Raw genomic sequence first — 24612 nt, forward strand, 5'->3', positions numbered from 1 at the left:
GCAGGGTGCAATGGCTCACACCTTTGATTCCAACACTTTGGGAGGCTGAGGCGGGCGGATCACTTGAGGCCAGGAGTTTGGGACCAGCCTGGCCAAGATGGTGAAACCCCGTCTCTACTAAAAATACAAAAAAAGAAAAAGTGTTCGCCTTCAGAACCTGCCACCAGACCATGAGGAAGCCCCAGGTAAGACACGAAGAGGCCGACATGGAAAGGAACCGAGGCCGCAGCCAGGAGCCGACACCAACCCCAAGGCAGGTGAATGAATGAGGCTCAGAGCATCCGGATCCGCAGCTTTTGGGCTTTCCAGCTAAGACCCCAGACATTGTGGAGCAGAGACAAGCTGTCCCCGCAGTGCCCTGTCTGAATTCTGACTCACAGAATCTGTGAGTACAAAGAATGGTTGTTTTCACAACTAAGTTTTAAGAAAATTTGCTGTGCAGCCTTAGTAACTAGGACAGAGCCCTCCAATGACAACAAACAGTGTCTGTGGTTCTTTTTGGCCTCCCCTGACTCTCCGCTCTGCTTTGCTGCCCAAAAAGAAGCTCTGGACAAGGAGACAGACTCACACATTCCCAGTGGCCTCCGTGAATAGCCGGGGCCTCTAACAGTCACAGCAGCCTGTGGCCTGAGCAACCCCCCAGCCCACATGACCCTCGGGGTGCGGCTGGCGCTGGGAGGTTGTGACGGGCTGGACACAGGGAAGGCCCACACCCACATTCTGCTGTGCGTGCGCACTCAGTAAGTGCTTGTCAAAGCAGCTCGCAGGCCGGGCTCAGTGGCTCACGCCTGTAATCCCAGCACTTTGGGAAGCCGAGGTGGGAGGACCATTTGACCCCGAGTTCGAGAACAGCCTGGGCGACATAGTGAGACCCCCGTCTCTACAAAAAACATTTTTTTAATTAGCCAGGCATGGTGGTGTGTGCCTATAGTCCCAGCCACTTGAGAGGCTGGGGCAAAAGGATCATGTGATCCTGGGAGGTCACAGCTGCAGTGAGCTATGATCACACCACTGCACTGCAGCCTGGGTGAAAGAGTAAGACCCTGTCTGGGAAAAATAGAAAAAAATAAAAATAAAAAATAAAGGTGGCTCATAGAGGCAGCCAGTGGGGTGGACAAGAACCTGGAACCTGGTGGCACTTGTCTGGGTTCAAACTCCAGCCTGCAGGCCTTGGAAGTTCCCTGACTTCTCAAAGCCTCTGTTTCCTCTCCTGTAAAAGGGGAATGATGACAATCCCTGAATCACAGAGTAGTTACAAACATTAATGAGCCGAGTTTGGAACAGGCGGGTGATTCACAAATGCTTGCTGGAAGGAAAGAATATGCAAATATGGAAGCCCTCTGAAAAGAGATGACCCCCATCAAAAACCCACAGACATGAGGGGGAGTTACTGGAAGTTCACGGTTCAAAAATGCAGAGAGGTAAACTGAGGCCCAGAGAGGGACGAGGCCCTTACCTCGAGAACAGCTCACGCAGGCCGTGCAGCGACCAGCCTCGTCCAGGTAGTAGTCAGGCTCACACTGCTTCCTGCAGTCGCCAGACCCCTGTGGGCACGGCTGCGTTGGGGACAGACCTGGGGAAAGAAGCAGAGAAGCTGCAGACCAGGCCGCCTTGGCAAAGGGCCTCACTCCCCACCCAACCCTGAAGCCCCCCAATCCCTCACCATGGCCAGCTCCCAAACTCCACACATCAGCTCAGTCTAGCCTTTCAGAGGGAGTCCTGAAGCTCAGAGAGGACAGGGATACTGCGTGCATTCCACATGAGAGGAGGGCACTCACCGCCCCCCAACCAGCCCCTGCCCACTGTTCCTCCTGAGGCCACCATGCCACAGCTTCCCCCAACCCTGTCTCATGGCTCTGTCACTCCCCTGCTCAAAACTTTGGGTACAGCTTCGCTGAGAGCTCAGCACACTGGCGTAACTCCTGTTCAGAATGGTATTAGGCAGGGAGGGGCTGGGTGCCTCCTACCTCCCTCTTTTAAAGACCCGTGTGGGCCAGGCGCAGTGGCTCACGTCTGTAATCCCAGCACCTTGGGAGGCTGAGGCGGGTGGATCACTTGAAGCCAGGAGTTTGTGACCAGCCTGGCCAACATGGTGAAACCCCATCTCTACTTAAAAAAAAAAAAAAGTAGCGGAGCGTGGTGGTGGGTGCCTATAGTCCCAGCTACTCGGGAGGCTGAGGCAGGAGAATCGCTTGAACCCAGGAGGTGGAGGTTGCAGTGAGCCGAGATCACACCATTGCGCTCCAGCCTGGGTGACAGAGCAAGACTCACCTCAAAAAAACAAACCATGGCCAGGCGCGGTGGCTCAAGCCTGTAATCCCAGCACTTTGGGAGGCCGAGACGGGCAGATCACGAGGTCAGGAGATCGAGACCATCCTGGCGAACACAGTGAAACCCCGTCTCTACTAAAAAAAATACAAAAAACTAGCTGGGCAAGGTGGCGGGCACCTGTAGTCCCAGCTACACGGGAGGCTGAGGCAAGAGAATGGTGTAAACCCGGGAGGCGGAGCTTGCAGTGAGCTGAGATCCAGCCACTGCACTCCGGCCTGGGCAACAGAGCGAGACTCCGTCTCAAAAAAAAAAAAAACAAAAAACAAACCACAAACAAACAAAAGACATCATAGAGAGAACGAGCAAAGCCATGGAGCAGGAGAAGGTACAACTATAGGATAAGAGCTCCAAAACTCAAAATTATTAGAAGTCCCACAAATCCATTTTTTTTTTTACAAAACCAACCCAAGAGAAAGGAAACTGCGTGCATGCAAGGATGTATGTTTCATTCTTCATTATAGCCAAAGGCAGAAACAACCCAAATATCCAAAAACTGGATAAACAAAGCACGGCATATCTACGCCGTGGAGGGCTATTCAGTAATAAAAAGGGACTAGGCTGGGCGCAGTGGCTCACACCTGTAATCCCAGCACTCTGGGAGGCTGAGGCAGGCAGATCACCTGAGGTCAGGAGTTCGAGACCAGCCTGACCAACATGGTGAACTCCCATCTCTACTAAAAATACAAAATTAGCCGGGTGTGGTGGCGCATGCCTGTAGTCCCAGTTACTCAGGAGGCTGAGGCAGGAGAATTACTTGAACCCAGGAGATGGAGGTTGCAGTGAGCCGAGACTGCGCCATTGCACTCCAGCCTGGGAGACACAAGCAAAACTCCATCTCAAAAAAAAAGAAAAAGAAAAATGACTAACTGAGGGTTGACCCTTCACCATGGGGACCAGGAGGGCATCAGGTGGACACGTGCAGAGGCTGGCCAGCTGAGTCACAAGTGTCACAGCAGCAGAGCGGGACCCATTTCCCTCTCACAAGCCAACAAAGAGGGAAACAGAGGTGAGAGATGGGGCACTGGTGCCTGGCACAAGGCAGGCCCTCTGCACTGCTGGCAAATGAATGAGCCCCCTCGTGTCTACCTCTGCCCCTCGATGCTTTCAGCCCTAGATTGTGCCTTGCCACTCTCTTCTCTCCCCACCAGGAGAAGACCACAGATGAGTGCCCGCCTGCTCCAAACACCCCCACTCATGGGCCATCCACCAGTCAGGCACCCCAGGGAGACGACCCACAGCTTCACGGGGAAATTACCTGGATCTGAACTAGGCCTTCCCACAGAGGAGGGAGAGCCGGGAGCCCTCGTCAGTTTAGAAGCAGCTTCCTGGGCGAGGCGGGCGCCCCCTCTTAGAGGCATGGTGCTGGCATTGGAGGTTGCTGGGGGCACCGGGGTGGGCTTGGCCTGGGGGGTGGTGCCACTGGGGAAGAAGCCAGAGACGGGACTGGTAATTCTGCCAATGGAGCAAGGGAGGCCTGTGATCAGGAATAACAGTTTCCACAGAGATGGGGTCCCGGGCCCTCAGCCCACCACCTCTGGCAGGCCCACTGTAAGCTCCTGGGAGCAAGGCCTGTGTTTACCAGGCCCTCTGGGTCTCCCACGGGCTCAGGGCAGGGCTGGGCACACTCTAGGGCCTCAAATGACCTGAGGGCTTGGCAGAGAGGCACTGGGAATCCTGACACTGTGGGCTGAACCCCACCTACACCCCCACGCCCAGTTGTACCCTGGGCGTCCTGTGGGGTGGGACAGCCTCATCCGAAGGCCAGCTCGGGGGAAGAGGAGGAGGCAGAGCCAGGGAGTCACCTGGAGGGTTCCTTGCAGTTCTCCGGGCTGGCACAGGCAGGGCTGAGCCCTGGGGAAGCCGGTTCACAGACCGTGTTCTTCTGGGCCGTGCCTGCAGGGGGACAGCAGTGCCTTCAGAATCAGTGTTGGGGACCCAAATTCTCCCGGAATACACGCTTCACTACCACCAGCCAGAGTTGGAGATGGGGTCCTTGGAAAACGCAGGGGTCCTCTGGAGGTGGCACCTGCCTGGCACCTGTGCCCCGTTGGAGCAAAGCAGCCTGCCTTTCCCTGGAGAATTACTCTCCCTCTGACCTCAGCATCTGTGGTTGGGGTCGGGACCGACTGAATCCCCTTTCCAGGAATGGCCATGAGACCAGGCTGGACCAATCAATCCATCCCATTCCTGTGACCATGATGAGCCAGTTCAGGGATGGACATGTGACCCAAGCCTGTGAGGCAGAATTTAAAGATTCTGGTTTGGGATTTAAAGGTTTTGGTTTTGGGATATTAAAAATGTAAGAAAGGGAAGTTGTCTTCCCACTGGTGCTGGGCAGAGCTGCTAGTAAGTATCTTGTAGACAAACCAACAGAGAGGAAAACAGAGGTGAGAGATGGGGCAAGACGGAGCCCCGGATCCAGCCATGCCTGAAGCTTCTCAGAGCTACCCCCAGACTTTTAAGCTACACGTGCTAAAAAATTGAGGATTTTGCTACTTGCAATCCAAGGAGTCCTGGAGAATGCTGGACGGAAGCAGAGTGGAGAAGAAAACACACACATCATCCATCCAATGCCCTGAGTTTGCCTGTCATGTCCTAACTGTGCCAGGAAAGTCTATTTTATTTACTTATTCATTTATTTGAGACAGAGTCTTGCTCTGTCGCCCAGGCTGGAGTGCAGAGATACAATCTCGGCTCACCGCAACTTCTGCCTCCCAGGTTCAAGCAATTCTCCTGCCTCAGCCTCCCAAGTATCTGGGATTACAGGTGCCCGCAACCATGCCTGGCTAACTTTTGTATTTTTAGTAGAGACAGGGTTTCGCCATGTTGGCCAGGCTGATCTCGAACTCCTGACCTCAGGTGATCCACCCTCCTCAGCCTCCCAAAGTACTGGGATTACAGGCGTGAGCCACCATGCCCAGTCCAGTCAAATGATTATAATCATACACACTTCACCAGGCTGTCGTCAGGATAAACGGAAGAGTGCACGTGAAGTGCCCACCACACTGCGTGACACGTCTGGTAAATGCTATGTCCTTACCCCCATCTGGACTCCCGTCCCATCACTTAGAAGGTGACCTGTATGTCACCGGGTGTGGCGGCTCACGCCTGTAATCCCAACACTTTGGGAGGCCAAGGCAGGTGGATCACAAGGTTAGGAGTTTGAGACCAGCCTGGCCAACATAGTGAAACCCCATCTCTACTAAAATCACAAAAAATTAGCTGGGCGTGGTGGCGGGTACCTGTAATCTCAGCTACTCGGAAGGCTGAGGCAGGAGAATCACTTGAACCCAGGAGGCAGAGGTTGCAGTGAGGTGAGATCGTGCCATTGCACTCTAGTCTGGGCGACAGAGCGAGGCTCTGTCACACACAAAAAAGAAAAGGGACCTGCATGTGTGGGACTTCGCTCTGAAGGTTTCCGTGGAGGTGGGCGCGAGCAATGCTGACCTCTCGTGTTCTGCAGCATGGTGGAGAGACGACGCCTAAGCTCAGGCCTTTCCTGCTCTGTCTTTGCAGGCAATTTACCTCTCATCTCCAAACCTCGATTTCCACACCTGGAAAATGGGGCTAATATTGTCTGTCTTAAGGAGACTTGAGAATTTCAGAAGAGACAGCCAGTGACGGCTCTTAGCGCGGAGCTTGGCTGATTGGAGGCGGAAACTGCTTTCCATTTGACAGCTGGAAAAACACAAGCCCTGAGAGCTACCCCATGGGTGAGTCCACAGGGGACCTCAGAGATTAACGAGGCTTTGGCAGCTGAGATTAGAACACTTCTAAAACTGTGCTGTCCAACGGAAGTATGTGAGTCACACAGGCCAGCTCAAATATTCTAAAAGCCACGTTTTAAAAGGTAAAAAGAAATAAGTGCAATTAATTTTCACAGTATATTTATTTAACCTAGTATATCTAAAATATCATGTTTGCAGGCAATCAATATAAAAATAATCAATTATATTCTTGTTTATATTAAGTTTTTGAAATCCAGTACATATTATATACACAGCACTTCTCAATACAGACTTAGCTGCATTTTTTTTTTTTTATTGTTTGTTGTTGTTGTTGTTTTGAAACAGAGCCTAACTCTGTTGCCCAGGTTGGAGTGCAGTGGCACAATCTCAGCTCACTGCAACCTCTATCTCCTGGATTCAAGCAATTCTCATGCCTCAGCCTCCCGAGTATCTGGGATTACAAGCACCCGCCACCACACCTGGCCAATTTTTGCATTTTTAGTAGAGACGAGGTTTCACCACATTGGCCAGGCTGGTATCAAACTCCTGACTTCAAGTGATCGGCCTGGCTTGGCCTCCCAAAATGCTGGGATTACAGGTGTGAGCCACCGCACCTGGCCCCTAGCTGCATTTCAAGTGCGTGGCCACGTGCCACAGGCATTGGGCAGCTCGGTTCCAGGGGCAGCAAAGGGAGGCCTCTGGCGCCGCCGTGTGGTAGTCTCAGGAACGCCGCCCAGACAGTCCCTCCAGCAGGAAGCCTTGGCTGGAACAACTGAACTCACGGTGTTTTTCACAAAGATACAAAAGTTTCTGAGCTGAAAACTTTTTGGAAGTTTGGCCTTTTTGGAGAGGCCCCCAAGGCCTTCAGTTACACACCCTCATTTGACAGATGGGGAGACTGAGGTCCAGAGACAGGTGGGAACCTGCCCCACAAGTGCAAATGTTTGCAAAATCCTAGGTATCTGCTGCCCAGTCTACTGCAGCACTCTCCCCTGCTTATGGGTGGGGGACTTCAGCATTTCCTCAGCAGAGCGCTCTCGCCTGATCCAAGGGGAATTTGACCAGATCTGAACTCCACCCACCCCAAGCCTGGATCTCTCTGTCAGGTGCCCCCATATCTTAATTCAACGAATTTCTATGGGGAGCGGGTGCCATGCCTAGCATTTGATCAGGCAGTGGGGAGACGCTGATGAACACCAGGGGCACGGTCTTTGCCCTCAGGAAGCTTCCAGCCAGGGAGGGAGACAGACATCGATCAAACCAAGAGACAGAGAGAGGTATGCATCCACATTTGCAAAGGACACGGTGCTGCCAGCTTCCCTAGTGAGAGGCCAGGGAAGGCCTGTTGAGGAAGCGGGATGGAGAGCTCAGGGCTGAGAAGGACTTGACTAAGTGAATGAGGAGGGAAGGGTGTCTCTGACAGAGAGAACAGCACGTGCAGAGGCCGGGCGGGACAGAGAAGCAGCACATCCCCCGACCTGGAAGAAGGGCAGCGCAGGTGGGGCCCAGAGAGTGAGGACTTGGTGCTGAGAGCTGGGGCTGGGAGAAAGGAGGGGGCTGTGTTGGGATCACATCCTGAGACTGATTCTGGGAAGATGGCGTAGGCACGTTTTTCCCTCGTCCTCCCACCAAGAACTGCTAAAAGCCCTGGACATTACATACAAAATAAATGTAAGAAGACTCTGAAAGACGAAGAGAAGAAGGTAGGTCAACTGGGGGCCTTGGGACCAGAAGGACACAGTGGTGAGACCCTGGAGTTTTCTTTTTCTTTTCTTTTTTTTTTTTTTTTTGAGATGGAGTCTTTCTCTTGTTGCCCAGGCTGGAGTGCAACGGCGTGACCTTGGCTCACTGCAACCTCTACCTCCCAGGTTCAAGTGATTTCCCCGCCTCAGCCTCCCGAGTAGATGGGATTACAGATGCCCGCCACCACGGCTGGATAATTTTTGTATTTTTAGTAGAGACGAGTTTTCACCATGGTGGCCAGGATGGTCTTGAACCCCTGACCTCAAGTGATCTGCCTGCCTCGGCCTCCCAAAGTGCTGGGATTACAGGCATGAGCCACCGCACCTGGCCTTGTGTCCTTATCTTTAGAGTAACAGGAAGATACTGAAGCATTTCAGGTATATACTTGTGTGTGTGTGTGTGTGTGTGTGTGTGTGTGTGTGTGTGTGTGTGTGTGAGAGAGAGAGAAAGAGATAGAGAGAGAGATAGAGAGAGAGTGAAACAGACAGAGAGGATCAGATTCAGATTTGGTCTTGCAAGAGTCATTCTGACTGTCTGCCATGGGGACTGTATAAGAGAAGGAATTGGGGGTGAGAAGGTGGGGAAGATAATTGGGGCCAAGTCTACAAGACTCGGGGACAGGCTGGCTGTGAAAGATGAGGGAAGAGGGGAAGAACAAAAGGGGCAGGCAGTGGTAGCGATGGGGGTGACCGCCAATGCCCAGGTTTGCACAACAGGGCATGGGACTCCAGAGAAGGACCCGGTTGCGGGAGATACCACAGGAACTTTGTGGCACTTTTCTCCTCCATGGACACAGGGCTGCCTCTGAGCCCGTCTCCCCGGCTCCGTGCACTCTGCAGCTGCGGCACCCACTTTGTGCTGTGCTCCAAAGCCCACCCACTCCTCGTGCCTCCCTTCCGGAAGATGGTCCCAATGCCACTCAGACAGTTTCTGTGGCCCGTACCCCTTCTCTGGTTACGAGCAGCCCTGACACCTTGTACTATCAGAGAAGTAGAAGTCAGAGAGGTAAGAAACTTGTCTGAGGTCACATGGTAAGTTGGAAAAGAAACCCAAGTTTCTCAAGGCTTGAGCCCGGAGCCAGATCTCTCAGCACCTCTAACTCCCAATGCCCTGAACCTGAAAGGGTGAAGTCAACCCCAGTCTTCCAGGGAACTCCCAGGATAGAGACTTGAGGTTTCCTTCTTGTTTAGGGGGCGTCAGATAACTGTTGCCTTGAGCCTCAAACCAAACCAAGACCTCCTCCAGCCAGGTCTATGCCAGGGGACAGCAGGGTCTCTCTGTACCTGGAACACAAGATGGGGGAAGGCAGCAGAAGGGCTGGGTGCTGGGTACATCCCTGGCCCATCACCAAAGGAGACACGATCCGTCCAACAGGCTCCAGGAAGCAGGAGGTCGGAAGTCAGTACGGCACTGGGGTGGGCGGAAGGTGCAGCAGCAACGGCACAGATCTCTGTCCTGGGCCGAGGGTGGGGACACTGACCTGGGAACTTGACAATCATCCCTGCTGGGCAGACAGAATGGAAGAAGCAGCGGGCACAGGAGTTGACAGCAGACACGCCACAGAACATGCCAGGTTGACATTCGCAGACACGGGAGGAGTTCCATGCACACGGCATCTTCTCCACGAGGTCGTCTAAAAGGACACAGACAGGGGTCACAGAGGGGAACAGAAGAAAGGTATCTCTCCAGAGAGCTCCTGAGATGAGGGAGAGAGAGCAGGCAGCCTGTCTCCACAGGCAGCCACAGGGCAGCCTCCACCTCCCAGCTCACCCCCCTGGTGACCACTAAAATTGGATTAAAAATCAAAATAAATTAATGTACCAATTTTTTTTAAATACAAAAAAGAAAAAAGGCATGGAGGAAACTTAGATGCACATCGCTAAATGAAAGACACCAGTCCAAAAAGGCTACACACTGACTCCAACTACATGACATTTCTGGAAAAGACAAAACCATCGAGACAGTAAAAAGACCAGTAGCTGCCAGAGGTTCAGGGGGAGGGAGAGATGCAGCAATGAGCTCAGGACACATTTGGGGCAGTGAAAATATTCCGGATGCCACTGTGATGGTGGGCACGTGTCATCATCCGTTTTTCTAAAGCCCTAGAATGGGCAACACCAAGAGTGAACCCTGATGTAAACTATGGACATTGTTGGTAATAATAACGCATCATTAGTAAGAATAACGCATCATTATCGGGTCACCCCTGCTAACAACTGTGCAACACTAATGCAAGGTGTTCACAACAGGGGAGGCCGGGCGCAGTGGCTCACGCCTTTCATCCCAGCACTTTGGGAGGCCGAGGCAGGAGGACCGTTTGCCCTCAGGAATTCCAGACCAGCCTGGGCAACATGGCGAAATCGTGTCTCTACAAAAAAAAAAAAAAAAAAAATACAAAAATTAGCCAGGCATGGTAGCACATGCCTATAGTCCCAGCTACTTGGGAGGCTGAGGCGGGAGGATCGCTTGAAGCCAGGAGGTTGAGGCTGTAGAGAACTGTGATTGCACCACTGCACTCCAGCCTGGGCAACAGAGTGATACCCTGTTTCAAACAAAAAATAGGGGAAACTGTGGGAGACTGGGAAGGGGATAGAAGGTATATGGGAACTCTGTATTTTCTGTTCAATTTTCTTGTAAATCTAAAATTGCTCCAAGAAATCATTTATTAATTTTTTTTTTAAGACAGAGTCTCACTCTGTCACCCAGGCTGGAGCGCAGTGGTGCTATCTTAGCTCACTGCAGCCTCCACCTCCCGGGTTCAAGCAATTCTCCTGCCTAAACCTCCTGGGCTGGGATTACAGGGGCATACCACCACGCCCAGCTAATTTTTTGGTATTTTTAGTAGAGACAGGGTTTCCACCACATTGGCCAGGATGGTCTCAAACTCCTGACCTCAGGTGATCTACCTGCCTCGGCCTCTCAAAGTGCTGGGATTACAGGCATGAGCCACTGTGCCCAGCCAGAAATAGTTTATTAATTTTTTTTAAAGGACAAAGGATTGGAATAGACATTTCTCTAAAGAAGATACACAGCTGGTCAATAAACACATGAAAAATGTACAACCGTTAGCCTTTAGGGAAATGCAAGTCAAAATCACAGTGAGATACACTTCATACCCACTAGAATGACTACAATCAAAAAGACAGATAATAACAAGTGCAAGCAGAAAAAGCAGGAAATCACAGGTTGGTTAACAGACATAAAAAGTACAGCTTGGCTGGGAGTGGTGGCTCACACTTGTAATCCCAGCACTTTGGGAGGTGGGCAGATCACCTGAGGTCAGGAGTTTGAGACCAGCCTGGCCAACATAGTGAACCCCTGTCTCTACTGAAAATACAAAAATTAGCCGGGTGTGGTGGCGGGCACCTGTAATCCCAGCTACTCGGGAGGCTGAGACGGGAGAATGACTTGAACCCAGGAGGTGGAGTTTGCAGTGAGTTGAGATCGCCCCACTTCACTCCAGCCTGGGCGAAAGAGCGAGACTCTGTCTCAAAAAAACAAACAAACAAACAAACAAAAAACAACAACAACAAAATAGCACTAGTAAAACTAATAATTAATGTGTAACAGGCCTGGAGACCAAGAAGGGGCAACTTTGGCAGATCAGAAATGAAGACAACTCCCCAAAATATGGAAGTCAGAGGACAGAGGAGATCAGAGCAAAGGAGACCACAGCCCAGAATACAGCCAAGGGGGACTCGCTGAAGAAGAGGGAAAGGCTCTGGGTAGCTCCTCATCGACTCATGCCACACAGCAGAGGCCACGCGTCTCCCTGCAAAGAGACTACTGCAGCCCCACCTGAGCCCTACGGCCCTCAGAGGTGGGTGTCAGAGGCTCCATTTGCAGACCGCCCGCATCATGAGAGATGATGTGCACAGAACTAGAAGTCACCAAACATCAGAGGAAAACCAGCGCCAAGGAAGAGGAGCTCTGAATGCAAAGAGAACTAACACTCAAGGAGGCAGAAAAGAGGGAAAACAGAACAAAACATTAGAAATGATATATTCACGCACGGCAGAGCAACACTTCAGTCAAGGATGGATGGCGTACATGATAATGGTCCCATAAGATCATAATGGCGGCCGGGCGCAGTGGCTCACACCTGTAATCCCAACACTTTGGGAGGCTGAGGAGGGCGGATAACCTGAAGTCAGGAGTTCAAGACCAGCCTGGCCAACATGGTGAAACCCCGCCTCTACTAAAAAAATACAAAAGCTAGCCAGGCGTGGTGGTACATGCCTGTAATCCCAGCTACTCGAGAGGCTGAGACAGGAGAATCGCTTGAACCCAGGTTGCAGTGAGCCGAGATTGCACCATTGCACTGCAGCCTGGGCAACAGAGCGAGACTCCATCTCAAAAAAAAAAAACAAAAAAAAAAAACAAAAAAAGAGATTATAATGGAGCTGAAAAATTCTTATTGCTTAGTGATGTCATAGCCATAGCAAGGTCGCAGCACACGCTTTACTCCCGTGTTTGTGGAGAAGTTGGTGTAAACAAACCTACTGCACTGCGAGTTGTATAAAAGTGCTGCATAGCACATGCAATTATGGATAGTACGTAATACTTGATAATGATAATAAAAAGCTATATTGCTGGTTTATGCACTTACAGTACTATACTTTTTATCACTTTTTTTTTTGAAACAGGGTCTTGCTGTGTTGCCCAGGCTGGAGTGCAGAGCCATGATCACAGGTCACTGCAGCCTCAACCTCCTGGGCTCAAGCAATCCTCCCACCTCAGCCTCCTGAGTAGCTGGGACTACAGGCACATGCCACCACACCCAGCTAATTTATTTTATGTTTTGTAGAGATGGGCGTCTCACTGCGTTGCCCAGGCGAGTCTCAAACTCCTGACCTCAAGCGATCCTCCCAGCCTGGCCTCCCGAAGTGCTGAGACTGCAGGCATGAGCCACCAAGCCTGGCCTTATCATTATTTTAGATAATCCCTGAAGCCCCTCCCAGCTCCACCCCTAACCCCCAAAATGTGTCAGTCCAATTCTTGTACTCCCACTTATTTAAAAAAAAAAAAAGTGAACTGTAACACAGCCTCAGGTAGGTCCTCCTGCAGATCTCCAGAAGAAGGCATTGTCACCACAGGAGATGGCACTCCATGCATGTTACCGCCCCTGAAGACCTACCAATGGGACAAGATTCGTTTCCTTTTTTCTTTTCCTTTTTTTTTTTTTTTGAGACAGAGTCTCATTCTGTCACCCAGGCTGAAGTGCAGTCGCGCAATCTCGGCTCATTGCAACCTCCACCTCCCAGGTTCAAGCGATTCTCCTGCCTCAGCCTCCTGAATAGTTGGGATTACAGGCACATGCCAACATACCCAGCTAATTTTTATATTTTTAGTAGAAATGGGGTTTCACCATGTTGACCAGGCTGGTCTTGAACTCCTGACCTCAAGTGATCTGCCCACCGCGGCCTCCCAAAGTGCTGAGATTACAGGTATAAGCCATCGCGCCCGGCCAATGGGACAAGATTCAGAGGAGGAAGACAGTGATTCTGATGATCCTGACCCATGTAGGCCTTGGATAATGTAAGTGTTTGTGTCTCAGCATATAACTTAAAAATGTTAAAAATAATAAAATTTTAAAATATAAAAGAGTGTATTGAATAAGGCTATAAAGAAAATATTTTTGTACAGCTGTACAATGTGTTTGTGCTTTAAGCTAAGTGTTATTAGAAAAGAGCCAAAGTTTATAAAGTGAAAAAGTTGTTTAATATATTATTGAAGAAAGAAAAATATGTCTTATAAATTTAGTGTAGCCTAAGTGTACGGCATTGATAAAGTCCACAGTAGTGTATAGTAATGCCCTAGGCCTTCACACTCACCCACCACTTACTCATTGACTCACCCAGAGCAACTTTGTGTCCTGCAAGTTCCATTCATGGTAAATGCCCTGTATAAATATGCCATTTTTTATATTTCATGCCTTTTTTTTTTTTTGTAAGATGGTGCCTCGCTCTGTCACCCAGGCTGGAGTGCAGTGGCACAATCTCGGTGCACTGCAACCTCTGCCTCCCAGGTTCAAGCGATTCTCCTGCTTCAGCCTCCCGAGTAGCCGGGACTACAGGCACGTACCACCACACCCGGCTAATTTTTGTATTTTTAGTAGAGACAGGGTTTCGCCATGTTGGCCAGGCTGGTCTCAAACTCCTGACCTCAGGTGATCCACCCGCCTCGGCCTCCCAAAGTGCTGGGATTACAGGTGTGAGCCACTGTGCCCGGCCTATATCGTATTTTTACTGCACCTTTTCTATGTTTAGATACACAGATACTTACCATTCTGTCACAGTTGCCTACAGTATTCAGGACGGTCGTGTGCTGTGCGGATTTGTAGCTTAGCAGCAAAAGGATCTGCCGTAGAGCCTAGGTGTGCAGTAGGCTACATCATGTAGGTGTGTGTAAGTACGCTACTCTAGGATGTTTGCATAGTGACAGAATTGCCTAATGACGCATTTGTCAGAATGTATTCCTGTCATTAAGCAATACATGACTATAATTTACATTCTCAGAGACACACAAAAAAATTGTAAGTTGGGTGCAGCAGTATGCACCTGCAGCCCCAGCTACTCGGGAGGCCGAGGCAGGAGGAACACTCGAGCCCTGGAGTTTAAGGCCAGCCTGGACAACAAAGTGAGACCCTGTCTTAAAATGTAAAGAAAGAAATTGGGCCGGGCGCCGTGGCTCACACCTGTAATCCCAACATTTTGGAAGGCTGAGGTGGGTGGATCACTTGAGGTCAGGAGTTTGAGACCAGCCCGGGCAACATGATGAAACCCCATCTCTACTGAAAATACAAAAATTAGCCGGACGTGGTGGCACATCCCTGTAATCTCAGCTACTCAGGAGGCTGAGGCAGGAGAATCGCTTGAACCCAGGAGGTGGAGGTTGTAGTGAGCCGAGATCGCACCACTGCGCTCCAGCCTGGGTGACAGAGTCAGCCTCTGTCTCAAAAAGGAAAAAAAGAGAACAAAAATATAGGCAACAGACAAGCATCCTCCAACATGAAATAACTCAGAGAATATCAAGCCCTTCTTGAAAAATCCACCTGACCGTGTAATCCAATCACTGAAATGATGAATCGAAGTGAAAAACTCAGGAATGGAGAAACTGTGCCAAATAAACTCGTCATGAATAGTAAAAAATTTTCAGGCCGGGCGCGGTGGCTCAAGCCTGTAATCCCAGCACTTTGGGAGGCCGAGACGGGCGGATCACGAGGTCAGGAGATCCAGACCATCCTGGCTAACATGGTGAGACCCCCGTCTCTACTAAAAAATACAAAAAAAAAAAACTAGCCGGGCGACGTGGCGGGCGCCTGTAGTCCCAGCTACTCGGGAGGCTGAGGCGGGAGAATGGCGTAAACCCGGGAGGCGGAGCTTGCAGTGAGCTGAGATCTGGCCACTGTACTCCAGCCCGGGCGACAGAGCGAGACTCCGTCTCAAAAAAAAAAAAAAAAAAAAAAATTCAGGCTAACATGCCAAGGGGCTTATGGTTGCAGATGAGAATATAAACATTATAGATTACGACAAAGTAAACATTGTGTAAGCAATAAAAGTCAGGAAGAGGATGAGGAGGTGGGGAAAAATAATGACTCTGTTCTTTGTTACAGGGAGTCAATCTATTCTCTACTGTCCAAAACTCGAAATAAGCAGATTGTACCTTTACCGCAAGAGACGGGAGTGTCTGAAATGATTATTAACCACTTACTGATCTTCATAACCTCCTTTCTTAATTTTAGAGGGTTTTTTTTTTAAAGGAACTGCAATATCTTTTGCTGAAAATACATTAATCTGACTGAGGTCTGGATTCTTCTGTTTCACTTCGGTTTCTTTTTCTGTTACTTTTGACTAAAATTAAATATTATCATTTTAATGTCATAAATAAGATGTTGCCATTCTCTTAAAATTCCTTCTTTGTATGTGTGTACAGCCTGTCTGGTTACTAACCTACCTATCTTTACACAGAGAGGTAGAGAGGCATGTCAACCATCTAACGATAATAGTAGTTGTCTATAGATGGAGGGCTGGGGAAGGCAATGTTTGTTTTCTTCTTTACACTCTTTGTATTGCTTGGATTTTAAATAATAAATGTTTATAATTTTCATTTCATAAAATGCAGTCATTAATTTTAGAAATTCAAAGATATACCAGATAAATGTTAATGTAAAGAAAGAAGAAATGTCAGTATTATCATTACTTTTCTTTCTTTTTAACCTTTGCTACTTCTTCCAGGAAGGAATAGCAATATTACTGTCAAATAAATGTTAAATTAAGGGAAAAGGCATTACAAGGAATGGAGAGGTATATTCATGTGGATAAAAAGCCCAACCCACCAAAAACACATAATATTCATGAACATTTATGTACCTAATAACATAGCTTTGACATATATGAAGCAAAAATAGAAAGAACACAATGAAAATCTAATAATAGATGAACAAGTATACTGGGAGATAAGATTTTAACACATCTCTCTCAGAAATAAAGGTGATAAAAGTAAATAAGGGTACATATTATTTGAATAACAATTAACAAGCTTAACTTAATAGATATATAGAGAACTTTATATGCAACAAACAGAATACACATTTTAAAACACCCATACACTGAACACTCTGAAAACATGTGATCATTTATTATTAGACCACAAAAAGATCTCAACAAATTTCCCCCACCCTGCCCCCCAAAAAAATCCACATAAAAATAAACACTAGCTAGCACACAGACCGCATTCTCTAACCATAATAAGAAATTAACAATAAAAGGTCATATTGAAACAGTTTCCCTGGAAGTCCTGTGGTCTTAGGAAAAGAACACAGCTCTTGGTATCAAGCCACAACTCAAACTCCAGTTCTGCCACTTACCAGGGTTCTGTAACTTTGGAAAGGCCCTTAACCTCACTATCCTCAAATTCCTCATTGTAAAGCAAGGATAAGCAAGAAATCCTCCCTAGGGCTGTGGTGAGGATTAAACTCAAAAAAATGTGAGTCCTCTCCTTCAGGGAACATGTTAAGTCTCTGTGAGAGTATGGATGCAAAAGGTCATGGCTGATATCAAATCACAAATGCAGAGAGGTAAACTGAGGTACCAGGAGGACAACTCAGAGAACAGACGTGAAATCATGATGCTCTCCACCTTCTAGATTCTTCACCTCTCCTCTGATGACCCCTCATGCTCCCTAAAAGGAAGCCCTGGAGAGAGAACAAGGGCCCTTACCTCGAGAACAACTCACGCAGGCTGTACAGCGGCCGGCCTCATCCAGGTAGTAGTCAGGTTCACACTGCTTCCTGCAGTCAGCAGGCCTCTGTGGGCACTGCTGTGTCGGAAAGAGCCCTTGGAAAAGAAACAGAGAAGCTCCAAGCCAAGTGGACTTAGCAAAGGCCTTACAACCCAATGCCCACCTCTCATCCCTGAAGCCCCTCCCAGCTCCACCTCCAACCCGCGAAATGTGTCAGTCCAATTCTTGTGTTATGGATGGAAGCCCTGACACCCAGGAGGGGCAACTCTAGCCTAAGGGCCCCTAGCAGGCAAGGAAACGCAACATAGTTATAGAGAGCTGGGCCTGGGATTCTACGGCTGCCATTTGCCAATTGCATGATAATGACCTTGTCAGCACTATTTTGTGTGTGTGTGTGTGTGTGTGTGTGTGCGGATACATAGTAAGTGTATATATTTAGCATTATTAAGTTAGTAATAGGATCTACCTCCTAGTGTTCTTGGAAGGACTGAATGGACTGCTAAGATAAATGTGTATAAAGTACTACAGCAGCCCCTGGCGCCCAGCAAGCCCTATATGAGCACTGGTTGTCATTCTCTGCAGGGGTCTTATCTCACTGCAGGAATTAGAAGAGTCGTAACTTTAGAACATGAAAGTCTAGACCAAGCTTGTCCAACCCAGGACGGGCCGCATTCAACCCAGGACAGTTTTGAATAAGGCCCAACGCAAACTCATCGACTTTCTTAAAACTTTATGAGAGATTTTTTTTTTTTTTTCTCATCAGTTATGAGCTAAAACACTATCTTTAGTGTTAGACTAAATTCACTTCTTCCAATGTGGCCCAGGGAAGCCAACAGATTGGACACCCCTGACAGGAGGACCCTAATCCAGCCTGATTTGGAGATACACAAGTCATCCAGCAATCGCTGCCTACCTTGCTTCCAGGATGAGCAGGTGACCCAAGCAGGCCAATCAGAATACTTCTTCCCATCAATATAATTGTCTCAAGATTGCCACATGACCCAAGCAGGCCAATCAGAGTACTCCATGTTCCTCACCACTGTGATTGGTTTAGTATGGGCACATAACCCAGGCATGCCAGCCAATAAGCTGGATAAAAATCCAGTATCTACTGGATTCCTGGCTGAAAGGGCCTGGTAAGCCCAGAGCTGCCCAGGTCATCACTGCTTAAGCGTGGGCATGGTGTGGGCAGGACTTGCCAAAAAAGGAGGTGACTCAAGCCAGCAGAAGCCAGAGTTGGAGAGAAATGGGCTCCTGAGGACATAATTCAAACATCTGAATGTAGGGTGCTCATGGACTTCTCTGTTATGGAGCCAATTATTTATCTTTTGTCTTATTTGAGCCCTTTTGCCAGTTACAATGAAAATAATCTAGACCAGGGGGTTCCCAATATTTCTTGTGCCCCTAATCATTCTAAGGAAGCCTGTGGACACTGCACAGAATCATGAATTCATAAATAGAATATGTAGGAATACAGAGGAATCCAACTATATTAGAATATGGTTATCAAAACATTAAACAAAATAACGTAAGATATAGTAACAGGCCGGGACCAGTGGCTCACGCCTGTAACCCCAGCACTTTGGGAGGCCGAGGCAGGTGGATCACATGAGGTCAGGAGTTCAAGACCAGCCTGGCCAACGTGGTGAAACACCATCTCCACTAAAAATACAAAAATTAGCCGGGTGTCATGGCAGGCACCTGTAATCTCAGCTACTTGGGAGGCTGAGGCAGGAGAATCACTTGAACCCGGGAGGCAGAAGTTGCAATGAGCCGAGATCACGCCATTGCACTCCAGCCTGGGCAACAGGAGTGAAACCCCATCTCAAAAAAAAAAAAAAAAAAAAAGACACAGTAAAGTGATTCTTTGTAAACTCATTAAATAATAGGATAAAATAACTCCATAGGTTCAAAGCAGTGATGAGTCCAAACAACATTTCACAACATCTGCAGCCACTGTAATATAATAGGAGAATACCTATGATTTCCGCTGATGACAAAGCTGTGTACTCCAATTACCACTATGCTTTGTTGACTTAATTCATAATGGGAGGAATTCATAAGGGAATTTTAGCTAGAAGCTAATTAAAATAATTGAATTCATTCAGGTTCGTGATCCCCGTGAAATCTACCTTTGAGAGTCCATGGACCCCAGGGTAAGCACCTTTGCCCTAGAACAACACACAAGAACCTCTCAAAAATACTAGCTTCAGACCGGGCGCGGTGGGTCAAACCTGTAATCCCAGCACTTTGGGAGGCCGAGGCGCGTGGATCATTTGAGGTCATAAGTTCAAGACCAGCCTGGCCAACATGGCAAAACCCCGTCTCTACTAAAAATTAGCCGGGCGTGGTGGTACATGCTTGTAATCCCAGTTACTCAGGAGGCTGAGGCAGGAGAATTGCTTGAAACTGGGAGGCAGAGGTTGCAGTGAGTCGAGATCATGTCACTGCACTCCAGCCTGGGCGATAGAGTGAGACTCCGTCTCAGAAAAAAAAAAAAAAAAAACTAATTTCATGGCTGTTGCTCTCTAACTCAGACACTTCAGTAGTTCCCCAGTAGTCTTTCCGAGAGGTAAATATGACCCCATCACTCCTTGCTGAAAACTTTCAAAGGCTTCTCATGGTTCCCAGGATGGGTCCTTACCATGGCCAGTGAGGTTCGGCTCACCTATGTCCCCCTTGCCCATTCATCTCTAGCCACACTGGCATCCCCTGTTCCCTAAAGGGGCCATGCTCCCTTCTGCCACCCCAGGGCCTTTGCACAAGCTGGTCCTCTGCCAGGAATACTCCTCTCCCCTAGTAACTCCCACTCAGCCTTCACATCATAATCAAAGCATCACTGTCTCAGAGCCTTGGTCGTGATTCCCAGTAAAAACAAAGACTCATTTCCTTGCCCTTCAACACCTAACTGTTGTAATCACACATTTATTTGTGAGCTCAGTCTTCACAGTGTCTCATTCCCCATAAGAACGTCAGCTCCATCAGGTGCAGTGGCTCACGCCTGTAATCCCAGCACTTTGGAAGGCTGAGGCGGGCAAATCTTTTATTTTATTTTTATTTATTTATTTATTTATTTATTTATTTATTTATTTATTTATTTATTTATTTTTGAGGCAGAGTCTTGCTCTGTCGCCCGGACTGGAGTGCAGTGGCCGGATCTCAGCTCACTGCAAGCTCCGCCTCCTGGGTTTACGCCATTCTCCTGCCTCAGCCTCCCGAATAGCTGAGACTACAGGCGCCCGCCACCTCGCCCAGCTAGTTTTTGTATTTTTAGTAGAGACGGGGTTTCACCGTGTTAGCCAGGATGGTCTCGATCTCCTGACCTCGTGATCCGCCCGTCTCGGCCTCCCAAAGTGCTGGGATTACAGGCTTGAGCCACCGCGCCCGGCCTATTTATTTTTGATACAGAGTCTTTCTCTGTTGCCCAGGCTGGAGTGCAGTGGCAGGATCTCAGCTCACAGCAACCTCCGCCTCCCACGTTCAAGAGATTCTCCTGCCTCAGCTGGGATTACAGGCAATCACCACCACACCCGGTTAATTGTATTTTTAGTAGAGATGGGGTTTCACCGTGTTAGCCAAGATGGTCTCGATCTCCTGACCTCACGATCCGCCCACCTTGACCTTGCACAGTGCTGGGATTACAGGCGTGAGCCACTGCACCTGGCTCAGGCGGATCATTTGAGGTCAGGAGTTTGAGACCAGCCTGGCCAACACGGTGAAACCTCGTCTCTACTGAAAATACAAAAATTAGCCAGGCGTGGTGGTGCACACCTGTAATCCCAGCTACTTGGGAGGCTGAGGCAGGAGAATCACTTGAACCCAGGAGGCAGAGGTTGCAGCGAGCAGAGATTGCACCACTGCACTCCAGCCTGGGCAACAAAGCAAGACCCTGTCTCGAAAAAAAAAGTCAGCTCCTTGAGGATGAGTCTTTCCATGTCCACTCACCAATGCCTCCCCTATCATAGGGCCTCACACATATTTCATTAAAACATGTTCTGTCAACCTAATTCATATGGCGTTCCCCAGCCTGCACTCCCAGGCCTCACACGGTGCCTCCACCTTCCGAGTCTGGCATTCTAGTACATTGCTCACTTCACACCCTCTCTACTGCAGCCAGTCTGGGCATCTTGATCTTTTCTCTGACATCCCTCATACATCCTGAATGTTGATATGGATTAAACTGTGTCTCCCCCAAAAAAAGATATTCTACAGTCCTAACCCCCAGTACCCCAGAATGTGATTTTATTTGGAGATAGGGGCTTTAAAGAGGCAATCCAGTTAAAATGAAGTCGCTAGGGTGGGCCTAATCCAATCTGACTGGTGTTCTCATGAAGAGGGGAAATGTGGCCAGTGCAGTGGCTCAAGCTTGTAATCCCAGCACTTTGGGAGGCTGAGGCGGACAGATTACCTGAGGTGAGGAGTTCAAGACCAGCCTGGCCAACGTAGTGAAACCCCATCTCTACTAAAAATACAAAAATTAGCTGGGCATGGTGGCATGTCCCTGTAATCCCAGCTACTCGGGAGGCTGGGGCAGGAAAATCACTTGAACCTGGGAGGTGGAGGTTGCAGTGAGCTGAGATTACACCACTGCACTCCAGCCTGGGCAACAGAGGGAAACTCTATCTCAAAAAAAAAAAGAAAAAGAAAAGAGGAAATTTGGACATTGCCAGGCACAGTGCCTCATGCCTGTAATCCCAACACTTTAGGAGGCCGAAGTGGGAGGATCACTTGAGGCCAGGAGTTTGAGACTAGTCTGAGCAACATGGCAAGATCCCATCTACAACAATAGAAAATTAGCTAGGTGTGATGTGCACACTTGTACTCCTAGCTACTCAGAAAGGCTGAGGTGGGAAGATCACTTGAGCCCAGGAGTTAGAGGTTGCAGTGGGCTATGATCGTGCCACTGCACTCCAGCCTGGGTGACAGAGAAAACCCTGTCTCTAAAACAATACAATACAGTACAGATGAAATAAAATACATAAGAAAAGGGGAAATTTGGACACAGAGACAGACATGCACACAGGGAGAACGCCATGTGAAGACTGGAGTGATGCTGCCACAAACTAAGAAACTACTGGAAGTTGAGAGAGACGCCAAGTCTTTCCCTAGAGCCTTGAGAGGGAGAATGGCCTTGCCAACATCCTGATCTAGAACTTCTGGCCTCCAGAAGTATGAGACAATACATCTCTGTTGTTTAAGCCAGGGGTCCCCAGTCCCCAGCTGGGGACTAGTACCAGTCCATGGCCTGTTAGGAACGGGGCCACACAGCGGGAGGTGAGTGACAGTGAGCGAGCATTAGCTCCTGAGCTCCACCTCCTAACAGATCAGTGGCAGCATTAGATTCTCATAGGAGCGCAAACCCTATTGTGAACCACACACACAAAGGATCTAGGTTGCGCGCTCCTCATGAGACTCTAATGCCTGATGATCTGAGATGGAACAGTTTCATCTCAAAACCATCCCTGACCCCACTTCGTGGAAAAATCGTCTTCCACGAAACCAGTCCCTGGTGCCAAAAAGGTTGGGGACCACTGGTTTAAGCCACTCAGCCTGTGGTACTTTGTTACGGCAGCCCCAGCAAACTAACACAAATGTTCTTCCTGCAGGCTAAGTGGCTTCTCCATCTCCACTTCCACCCACTGGGAACCCTTCACACCCAGCCAGATCAGGCTGAAATACCATCTTCTCATGGTACTTTTCTGATCATCTGACCCCACCCAGATCCTCTCTCTGGGTCCTTTTAAAGTCACCCTCTCAGAACACCCACAGCCTGCTCTGCCAGGGTGCAGCAGACCAGACATACCAAGATGTACCACCCCAGGAGCAGCTCCAACAATGGTTAATGGGCATTGGCAAATAAATACCCCAGCTCCCTCAGCCCTCAGCTGTTCTGCACTGGCTCCCAGAGGCCCCCAGAGGGATTAAGCCCCAGTTGCCCACAGCAGTAACTATCTTTCTAACACAACTTTATAAGCTGCCTTCCCTTCCCTCGGCCACTTCCCTACTTCCAAATTGGTGTTTCCAGCCATCACTAACTGTACTCAGATCTTTGCCTCAAAGTCTGTGCATCAGTCTGCTCAGGCTGCCATAACAAACTACCACAGACAGGGTGACTTAAACAACAGAAATTCATAGTCAGTTTTTGAGGCCAGAATTCCAAAATCAAGGTATGTGCAGGGCTAGTTTCTTCTGAGCTCTTTCTCTTTGACTTATAGATGGACTGTGTTCCCCATGTCTTCCCACAGTCTTGTCTCTGTGTATATCTGTGTCCTAATTTCCTCTTATAAAGGCACCAGTCATATTGAATTTGGGCCTATCCTAGTGAACTTATTTTAACTCAATTGCCTTTTTAAAGACCCCATCTCCAAATAAGGTCACATTCTGAGATTCTGGGGTTAAGACTTCAACATAGGAATTGGTGGGTGGGGGGAGGGCACAATTCAGCCCATAACAGTCTACTTCTGGGGGAATTCAAACTATGGTACCCCCTTTTCTTACAGGCAGATAGAAAAGTCTCAAACTGGTGTAATATTTGTCTTATTGAGATTGAGTTTGTCAGGGCAAGATGATAGCTGCCCTGCCCCCCATGGTTGAATCTCTAGGGTCTGATAGAATGCAAATACACAGAACATATTGGGTGAATCAATGAATGAATGAGTGGGTAGATAGGTGGGTAAATGGATGAGTGGGTGGGTGGGTGGGTGGGTGGGTAGATGGGTGGATGAGTAGGTTGGTGGGTGGGAAGATGGGTAGACGGGTGGATGAGTAGGTTGGTGGGTGGATGGATGGATGAGTGAGTGGGTAGGTGAATGGATAAATGAGTAGGTGGATGAGTGGGTGGGTGGTTGGATGAGTGGGTGAGTGGATGGATGAGTGGGTGAGTGGATGGATGAGTGGGTGGGTGGATGGATAAGTGGGTGACTGGATGGATGAGTGGTGAATGGATGGATGAGTGGTGAGTGGATGGATGAGTGGGTAGGTGGATGGATGGATGGATGGATGAAGGGTGGATGGGCGGGTAGATGGGTGGATGGACAGATGAGTGGAAGAATAGTGGATGAGTGAGTAGATGGGTGGATGGGTAGAAGGATGGGTAGATGGATGGATGGGGAAAGGTGAATGAGCGGGTAGATGGGTGGATAGATGGCTGGGTTAGGGAAGAGTGGATGAGTGGGTGGATGGGTGGATGGGTAGATGAATGGATGGACAGATGGGTGGATGCAGACCAGTGGTTTAGGGGCTGTTCCTCAGTGTAAGTTCCCATTCTTCCTCCTTTGAAACTATCTTAGCACAGATACCCTCTGGAGTATCAGACATCTATAAGCATGTCACCTCCTCTACTAGTGGGTTGCTCCCAGGAGGCAGGACCTTGTACTTCTCTCCCCCAAATAACCCTATGTCCAACAGAGCTCAATAAATGCTTGCTGCATTGGGCCAGTCCTAATTCCTTCTACTGCCTTCCATTTCCTCCTTCCCACCCCCACATACTTCTTCCTACACAAAAGAACCCTGGTGGATTTTTCAGGCTTAAATAAAGACAAGACTAGGATGTACCTGCGAGTGGGGT

The 24612-nt window shown here is 48.9% G+C and overlaps 1 protein-coding gene across 1 annotated transcript in view; it reads right to left on the minus strand.

Annotated features, from left to right (window-relative positions):
• The window catches only part of TNFRSF8 (TNF receptor superfamily member 8), an 82254-nt gene that overhangs the window by 30952 nt on the left and 26690 nt on the right, over positions 1–24612 (minus strand). The window contains exons 3-7 of the mRNA XM_023191998.2: positions 17024–17140; positions 9283–9435; positions 4134–4224; positions 3587–3750; positions 1457–1573 (exon numbers count right to left, since the gene is read on the minus strand). Coding sequence (XP_023047766.1) covers positions 1457–1573; positions 3587–3750; positions 4134–4224; positions 9283–9435; positions 17024–17140 — 642 coding nt within the window. The remainder of the gene's footprint in view (positions 1–1456; positions 1574–3586; positions 3751–4133; positions 4225–9282; positions 9436–17023; positions 17141–24612) is intronic.

Source organism: Piliocolobus tephrosceles, chromosome 1, assembly GCF_002776525.5.
Source record: "Piliocolobus tephrosceles isolate RC106 chromosome 1, ASM277652v3, whole genome shotgun sequence".
Lineage (NCBI taxonomy): Eukaryota > Metazoa > Chordata > Mammalia > Primates > Cercopithecidae > Piliocolobus > Piliocolobus tephrosceles.